Source organism: Sinocyclocheilus rhinocerous, unplaced genomic scaffold (genome assembly GCF_001515625.1).
Source record: "Sinocyclocheilus rhinocerous isolate Xijiao unplaced genomic scaffold, SAMN03320098_v1.1 scaffold2515, whole genome shotgun sequence".
Lineage (NCBI taxonomy): Eukaryota > Metazoa > Chordata > Actinopteri > Cypriniformes > Cyprinidae > Sinocyclocheilus > Sinocyclocheilus rhinocerous.
The window spans coordinates 64,708-73,850 of NW_015637115.1; the positions used below are offsets into that span (position 1 = coordinate 64,708).

The 9,143-nt window shown below is 39.5% G+C and overlaps 1 protein-coding gene and 1 pseudogene across 1 annotated transcript; both read right to left on the reverse strand.

Annotated features, from left to right (window-relative positions):
- Positions 1-1,858: 1,858 nt before the first annotated feature.
- The window catches only part of LOC107748439 (F-box only protein 30-like), a 9,617-nt pseudogene continuing 2,332 nt past the window's right edge, over positions 1,859-9,143 (reverse strand).
- Positions 5,081-7,043, reverse strand: LOC107748428 (F-box only protein 30-like). The gene is made up of 2 exons (XM_016563200.1): positions 6,577-7,043; positions 5,081-5,869 (listed from the first exon to the last, which is right to left on the reverse strand). The coding sequence occupies exons 1-2, from the start codon at positions 7,030-7,032 to the stop codon at positions 5,666-5,668; spliced, it is 660 nt and encodes a 219-aa protein (XP_016418686.1). The 5' UTR covers positions 7,033-7,043; the 3' UTR covers positions 5,081-5,665.

Here is a 9,143-nt window from a genome sequence, read left to right on the forward strand (position 1 = left end):
GTTTGCCCCCCCCCCCGGACGAGCAAGCCTAGGCACATGCCTAGAATGCCTATGCATAAATCCGGCCCTGGTAATCACAGTAGCCTTTGATAAGTAGAGCCCTGACCAGTGCTGTGAAAAGTAACAAAGACCACATGACCACAGCAGCCCTCTTATGTGCTTACGTGTGTGATTATCATTTGCAGCTGAATAGCCTACTGCGCCCCTGAACATGCTCAGCAGCCATGTCACGTAAATACACAAATAAAGAAATTATTAAACCCATCTCACATGACCTATTTAACAACGTTTGGGCTTCTAAGTTCCTGACCAGTTAATTGTATTTTAAAATATTAATTCTATCCATTATTCGATTTCTAATCTGTCACACCACCAACGAATGTTCTGGCCCAAATGAGACACCACCATCAAGTGGTTGGATGAAAAATAATAATTGTTGTTGCAATAAATGACAAAGTTTATCAAATGAGAGCAGGTTATTATTAAATTCATAGTGTATTTCAATGCTTTTACATTCCATCTAAAACATTGTTAATTCTTGCATAATTGGCATATTATTCATGCATTTTTAGGACCTCTTCTTACCAGATCCAGAAAATCTGATCATATCAGCTCAAGTTTATCATCACTGCACTTGCTATCTGTTAAGTTTCACACTGATTATAAAATGCATGCCACTTAGTTATAAAAGCCTACTTGAGTGACCCTCTATTACACAAAACTCTGGCCTATTTACAGACAATATTAAAATCCACAAAAATTAATTGCGTGTTTGCCATCAAATACAAAACTTATTATAGTTTACATTTATATTAAACGTGATTAGTGTAACTTGAAAGTGCCTGTTTGCCTACTTAAGTAGAACTTAAGTACACCTTTATATGTAATTTCTTAATTACCTTTGATTTTGAAATATGGTTAAAGTTTAGTTCTGAATGTAATGATAAGCACGGCAATTTAAATCTATTATTACTGCTATTGAATTTTAATTTTCAGGTTTTTAAATATTGATACACTTTTTAATTATGAAGTTGCAATTTAGTACATTTCAAATGTATTAATTTAAAATGTAATACTGAATAACACTACAGTTCAAAAGATAATCAAGAACATTACATGTGATGTAATATGTTGGTCAACAAAGAGACAAAAGATTATTAATACAACATTATTTAAAATGTACTTTTAAGTAAAACTTTTAATTTGACTTTAACTTTAAATACATTACTACAAAGTGGACTTTTTAAAGGTGTAGTTAAGTGTTAAGAAATAGTCATGAAAGTGAACTCTCAGGACTTTTATTTCATTAATATTATATTATCTCAAGTCATGTCATATTATCTAAAAGTACAGTAAAAAATATATACTTTAATATTTGAAGTATTCTTTGCAAGTGCACATTCAACACAATTAAGTCACAAGGGTATGCTGCATTGGTCAGCATTAATTGAAACAAATTCTCTGGATTACAACTCTGCTGTAGAAAAATAAAAACCACTCCCCTGACATTTTGTATCTTTTCTCCTCTTACTACCTTGAGATATCTAGCTGCTTTAATGTAGCCATATTTATAATTTTCAACAAAAGGCCACATCTCTTTTGTTTGCTTTAATAAATGTACACACTTGTGAGTTAGACTGTGTAATGGACTGGAAATACCAGGGTCTTCTGAGTAGATTTAGGATTAACTTTTATGTTAATAAAATATTATATCCTTAGACAATTTCCTTGAGTATAAACTTAAAAGTATGGATGTAGTCAGTAAGCATACATTAAAAAAACTAAATAAAAGAACACTGAGTCAAAAAAAAGATAAAATATATAGATATTTTTTATTCATTTAAGTCAAAAACCTCATGCAACTCCAGCCAACAGCTGGCAATTCTCCAGCTTAGATCATAAACAATCAACCTAATATCCAGAAAACAGATTTCATATAACATGGCTTCAGTAATACAATATATGGACTGCATTACAAAAAAAAAAAAACACTTCATTTTGATTACATGGAAATGAACACACAACCCCGGGTGACACAAAATCTGAGAAGCCTAAAACAGCTCCTAACACATTAATGCTGCATAGCTTTCCATAAACCATGAAGGTTAAAAGAAACACTTCTGTAGTGTTTCATTAGCTGCAGATCACACCTTCAAATATTAGCCTTCACAAATTCCCACAGCACACATTTAAATGCAGACAGGTTAAGATATGTCACACATCACATATATGTAAGTTATAGAGCTCTTCTTTGTACTCAAATATAGTGTTAGCTAAGCTTTTCCTGCTCACTCAATAGGAAACACAATAGCAGAGCATCTGTTTACTCCAGGTTAGTGAGGATCAGAGTGCAGACAGCCACAGAATTCAGTAAAGTGCAAAAATTGACTCTAAATGCTGATATATGGTTGGCATGCTGATATTGAGTGATACACTACAGGAGACTGAATTAAAATAGTTCAAGGTGTTTCAGTATGTATGCATGAGTACATACAGAGTGTCCAAAGACAGTTGACTAAAGTCCATTGGTGCCATTTCTGGATGAAGCCTTTAAGAGAGTGGTAATTGTAAACCTGTTGTAAATGAAACCCTCCTTTTCTATGACAATGTGATAGAAAAGGACAGAAGCACAGCTCTTACTCTGAAACCCAATATAAATCCAAACCCTTGAATTCTTAAGCATGATCACAGCTGTTCCCGGGTCAGGGAGAAGTGCACCTGTCTGCAATGTCACCATAAAATGGAGCAAAACTGAACCACGGTATCTTAACCAAACCATGCAACTATACTACAGAGTGGATATGTACTGACAGGAACCAGAAGTCATTATCTGATAATCTTTAAAGAGATTACAGAGATTATCTTGCTGTGTCAAGACAAATAAATCAAGTGCTATTTGTCACGTTGAGGCTCATATAATCCCACTGAATTAAGCCTTGTTTCACCAATGTTTACTCTCCTTTAAACCAGTCCACTCTCAGCCTTGGTCTTGATAAAGAAAGCATGGGTGTGTGTCAGAGGAAGCCAAACCATTTTTCCTAGAGGAACCTTGCATCATGCACCTTCAGCCCAAATTAATCTTTGATATATTAATAAAAAAATAATCTTAACATCAAAACAAAAAATATTTAGCTTCCTTTTATTTACACAGTGATATTATATTGTAGACCGAAGAGGTTAGATATCGTAGTGTTTTAGTTATGTTTTGCAAACTAAGTTTCTGTAGCGTTATGATACTGGTTTGAGAACAGATCGAAGCGATCTGCCGTCTCGCGTTAGCTCTCTGGTCGTGCACATGCAGGGCAGTGGAACCGCCTCCACTTGTCGGAGGACTTCATTGTATGGGCAACGTTTCAGGTGGTCTGCCATGCTAGAGATGTCCGCAAACTCCCACCGGTTAACCGGGCTAAAGGCTGTGCTGAAACGCCAAACCTGCAGGAAAACGAAACAGTTACTTGACTAACAGCTTAACAATCATTTAATGGTAAAACGTGTTATCCGTTTAGATAGTTTCGTCCACTGAGTTTGGAAAAAGAGTACAGTCAGAAAGAAATAAACAAACTGTTTAACACATAAAAAATATATATATATATGCACTACGCTTCTCTATTTGCTTCCACTGTAGAAAAATGAAGCCAAAATATCCCAAACTTATTAGAAAAACAAACACTTGAACATACATCATATAATAAGAACTACCTAAAATCACAGAAACCATCTTTGGGGAAAAAAATCTGTTTGAAGTGTAATTAGATTTTATGTTTTTAATTAATTAATTAATTTTTTTGGTAATGTCCAATTAGTTTACATGAAGGCCAGGGTTTATAACCTATACTACAGCCAGCCACTAGGGGCGATCAAAATGTTTTGGTTTCACTTTTCAGGACATGTGTTGGGCACACTTGGGGTGTGTCTCAATCAGCTCCCTAGTTCAGTAGTCATGTGCACTGTGACTTTCACTCCCTGAAAAAATCCCACAATGCACAGCAAAAAAAACAGGGAGCATCAATGCTCACTATGCTCCTTTACCAGAAATTGTCACACTTCTGAAGCATGAAACAAAATGCATGAGCCAACGCAATAAATATGAGACACAATATAAGATTTGAAAAGACAAACCTTTTTTTTAAATATATATTTCAGCATAAACACACATCGCTAGACAGGTAGTGAACACATCTAGTTAACATTTATAATTAGTATTTGGCTGAAATTTTGTAAGGACATAATAGAACATAATAGTACGTTGTAATAGAACAATGTGTTTAAAGAGCATAAAAATAATATCAAAAAGGTAAGGGTTCTGCCTGCTGTTGATTAATAACTGCGGTGACATTCTACAATGATGCACGCTGACATTGTATGTAGTCATGTCACTGGAAATTGAGTAATCACTGTCCCCATGTGTAGTGAGCAAGGGCCCTTACCAGTGACCAGATTTGTATACACAATATACTGATTTATGAGCTCGGGAGCTGATTGAGATGCACCCTTGGTTTAACATTAGCATGCTGCTACCATTTAGACATACTGTACCTTGTCTTTTATCTGCCAGGTTCGTCTTCCATCCAAATAGTGCTTTTTTTCCCATTGTACCACCACCATGCCACGAGTCTGCAGCAGACTAGCACAAACATCCCTCATTGTACGGGACACCATTGACAGCTGACATAGGCTAAAGCCATCCAAAAATCGGGCTACATGTTGAAGTACTTCAAACGGCAATCCACTAAGGTGATCACACTTGGGTTCAGTCACAGGTTCCGAGATGGGTTGCACCCCGAAGGACCTGAGGTGACGGTCGTGAACAACCTTCGAGCCCTGAGTGGATGGGCAGAATCTGCGTTGGGAGTATGTGCAGCCATAATACGCTAACGGACAACGGTGCTCCATCCAGCCATTGAGTCCAGAGTGGATATCTCCATGAACATTGCGAAAATGCGAGACGAACTCTTCTCGACGGAAGAGCTGGCCGCACTCAAAGGTAAACATGGAGCCCTCGCGAGGAGCCCAACTTGGACGAGGCACAAGCTGCTCCAGCGTCAGATCAAGCCGTAGAGTGCAAAACGGACTTTACTCTGAAACCCAATATAAATCCAAACCCTTGAATTCTTAAGCATGATCACAGCTGTTCCCGGGTCAGGGAGAAGTGCACCTGTCTGCAATGTCACCATAAAATGGAGCAAAACTGAACCACGGTATCTTAACCAAACCATGCAACTATACTACAGAGTGGATATGTACTGACAGGAACCAGAAGTCATTATCTGATAATCTTTAAAGAGATTACAGAGATTATCTTGCTGTGTCAAGACAAATAAATCAAGTGCTATTTGTCACGTTGAGGCTCATATAATCCCACTGAATTAAGCCTTGTTTCACCAATGTTTACTCTCCTTTAAACCAGTCCACTCTCAGCCTTGGTCTTGATAAAGAAAGCATGGGTGTGTGTCAGAGGAAGCCAAACCATTTTTCCTAGAGGAACCTTGCATCATGCACCTTCAGCCCAAATTAATCTTTGATATATTAATAAAAAAATAATCTTAACATCAAAACAAAAAATATTTAGCTTCCTTTTATTTACACAGTGATATTATATTGTAGACCGAAGAGGTTAGATATCGTAGTGTTTTAGTTATGTTTTGCAAACTAAGTTTCTGTAGCATTATGATACTGGTTTGAGAACAGATCGAAGCGATCTGCCGTCTCGCGTTAGCTCTCTGGTCGTGCACATGCAGGGCAGTGGAACCGCCTCCACTTGTCGGAGGACTTCATTGTATGGGCAACGTTTCAGGTGGTCTGCCATGCTAGAGATGTCCGCAAACTCCCACCTGTTAACCGGGTTAAAGGCTGTGCTGAAACGCCAAACCTGCAGGAAAACAAAACAGTTACTTAACTTACAGCTTAACAAGAAGTTTATGGTAAAACGTGTTACCGGTTTAGATAATTTCTTCCACTGAGATTGGGAAAAGAGGACAGTCAGAAAAAAAAATGCAAACTGTTTAACACATTTAAAATAAGATGGACGACGCATCTCTATTTCCTTCCATTTTAGAAAAATGAAGCAAAAAATAACCCAGAAATCAACTAAAACTAACGAAAACCAAACTTATTAGAACAAGAACAACTGCACATACATCAATGTGATAAGAACTACCTAAAATGACAGAAACTGTTTTTTTTTTTGCAATGTCCAATTAGTTTACATGGAGGGCTTATGACCTATACTGCAGCCAGCCACTAGGGGCGATCAAAAAGTTTTGGCTTCACTTTTCAGGATGTGTGCAGCATCCTTGGGGTGTCTCTCAATCAGCTCCCTAGTTCAGTAGTCAGGGCACTGGTTAGGGAGTCGGCCATTTTAAGGGCTCAATCTCAATCAAGAAATCCCTCTAGTACATTGGAACTTTCGCTCCCTGAAAAATCCCACAAAGCACCGCAAAAACCAGGGAGCATCGATACTCACTATGCTCCCTAACACTTTACAATTCACAAACTTGGGCGCTAGGGAGCTGATTGAGACACCCTTGGTTTAACATGACATTATTAGCATGCTGCCACCATTTAGACATACTGTACCTTGTCTTTTATCTGCCAGGTTCGTCTTCCATCCAAATATTGCTTCTTTTCCCATTGTACCACCACCATGCCACGAGTCTGCAGCAGACTGGCGCAAACATCCCTCATTGTACGAGACACCATTGACAGCTGACATAGGCTAAAGCCATCCAAAAATCGGGCTACATGTTGAAGTACTTCAAATGGCAATCCGCTAAGATGATCACACTTGGGTTCTGTCACAGGTTCCAAGAACGGTTGCACCCCGAATGACCTGAGGTGACGGTCATGAACTACCTTCGAGCCTTGATTGGAAGGGCATAATCTGCGTTGGGAGTATGTGCAGCCATAATACGCTAACGGACAACGGTGCTCCATCCAGCCATTGAGTCCAGAGTGGATATCTCCATGAACATTGCGAAAATGCGAGACGAACTCTTCTCGACGGAAGAGCTGGCCGCACTCAAAGGTAAACATGGAGCCCTCGCGTGGAGCCCAGCTTAGAGTCTGAGCATGTATAGGCTGCTGCAGCAATGGGGCTTGTGATCCAGAGGCCTCCTGGATCAAGAAAGCATGTTGATCGTGTCTGATCTCTGGCCTATGGGGAATTAAAGGACCAATAAACTCCCAAGAACCTTGGGACACTGGGTTTTGATGGTGTTCGGTGGTCGATTCCATTAAGTCATCTACAATACTATGAGAGCCATTACAAAAACCTTGTCTATCTATGTCTTCCAACATGACTGGGCAACACTCACCTGTTGCCTCATGAGCAAGAACATCTAAAGCGGTTTCTCCACCATCAAATCCCCCAACAGCCCCAGGCTCACCATCAACCGCTGATGTAACGTCCTTCATATCAACATCTGCAGACTCCAAAGTTTCTGACTGAATGAGCTTACCATTGTCGTTTACTATCGAACCATTAATTGGCTCAGTGCCTTTGACAGCATCTCCTAATGCACCGAGAGCAGAGGCCAAGCTCCTGCCAAGTTCCATGAGTTTCTGGTGCTGTTGAGGCTGTAACTCCTCCTTTAGACCATTGACTCCGCTAGCTATTTTATCACAGCTAAACGCAGCGTCTTCTCTCATCCTCACTTTTTCATGCAGTTCCCCATTGCGCTCTGTAAGTGCAGCTGACGCATTAGTGGCTGTACAGTCTGCTTCTGAAGAATTAAGGTGGATCAGGACGTTGAGAGCTGCGGCCAGGCTTTTGGTTGTCTCTACTGTGGTTTGGTAGAGCTCCCCGTAATGTTCTTCTTTTAGACCATTAATCCCATTGGAAATCTTGTCTTTAGAGCAGCCAGCCGTAGGCTCCATCTCAACGCTCTCCACCTGCACACATGGAGGCTGAGCAATTGAGACTAGGCCAGGCTTTTCGCTTTGTCCTGCTGCCCGAGTCTTTTTCTCTGAGCCACTGGTGGGAGCCAGAGAGACGAGTTTGAGTGACGCTAACATGGTGCGCTGGTCCTGAAGGGCGAGCGCCATGTCAAGCTGCTCCACCTCATTTGCTTCTTGACTCAGTCTCTCATAAGAACGATAATCCTCGTCGTTCACTGGCCACCTATTCCACTCCATAGTGCAGCACACCACACCTGCAGGACACACCTCAAGGTGCTCTGCCATCTGGCCACGGGCCAGTGTAAAAGGGCATCCAATGCTTTGGTTAAGACATGGCACCCTTTCAAGCGGGCACAGCAGCTTGTGTTCAATAGCCTTGCAGCTGTGGAAGACGGCACCACACACAAGAGGGCAGCTGATGAGGTCACAGGAAGTGCCGGGTTCAGGTTTGACCATACATCTTCTGCTTATGCAGGACATGCAGTGAATATGAGGCTCCTCCATTATTTAAGATGACAGCAGCAAGACACAAAAGAGCAGGAGTCTCAACCACTGCAAAACAATGAGAGAAAAACTGAGATTAGATACTCCAACATGCAAGCTGTATAATAAGTACATTTTTATAGAAAAAACGAAAGGGCATCTACTTTGTAAATGTAATATTTTAGATCTTAACTGTTTATTGTCTGCGCATCTGGTAAACAAGTCTGTCATTAATGTCATGGCCAGCAGACACCAACAGGCACAAAGACAGCACAGGGATCTTAAGACACATTTTAAAACTTTTTTTTTTTTTTTTACTTGGAAAAAAATAAATGTTTATGGCCCAAAACATCCATCTGCATATGTAAATAGACCAACATTTAAATAATTTTGGGGTTCAATATTAAATGTCTAAATTTATCATATAAGGTAGTGGACTTAAAAAAAAAATCCTTATATAGTGATTACTTTTTTTTAGTCATCTCAAAATCAAAAAGCCCAATTTAAATTTATCCTACCACACCTTATGACAGTCGGGGAAACTAGAGTTCAAGATAATCGCAATAACTGATGTCTTTATATAGACATTTATAATCTTACAATGACATCCATAGTGGTAGGCCTGTCGCAATAATCAATATATCGACTTATCGCGCAATATATGTACATGAGTCATGACCTCAATAATTTTTGGTGACGCGATATATCGGCAATTATATTTACTTATAAATTAATGTCACCGTGTTTTCTACATTCCACTTGCG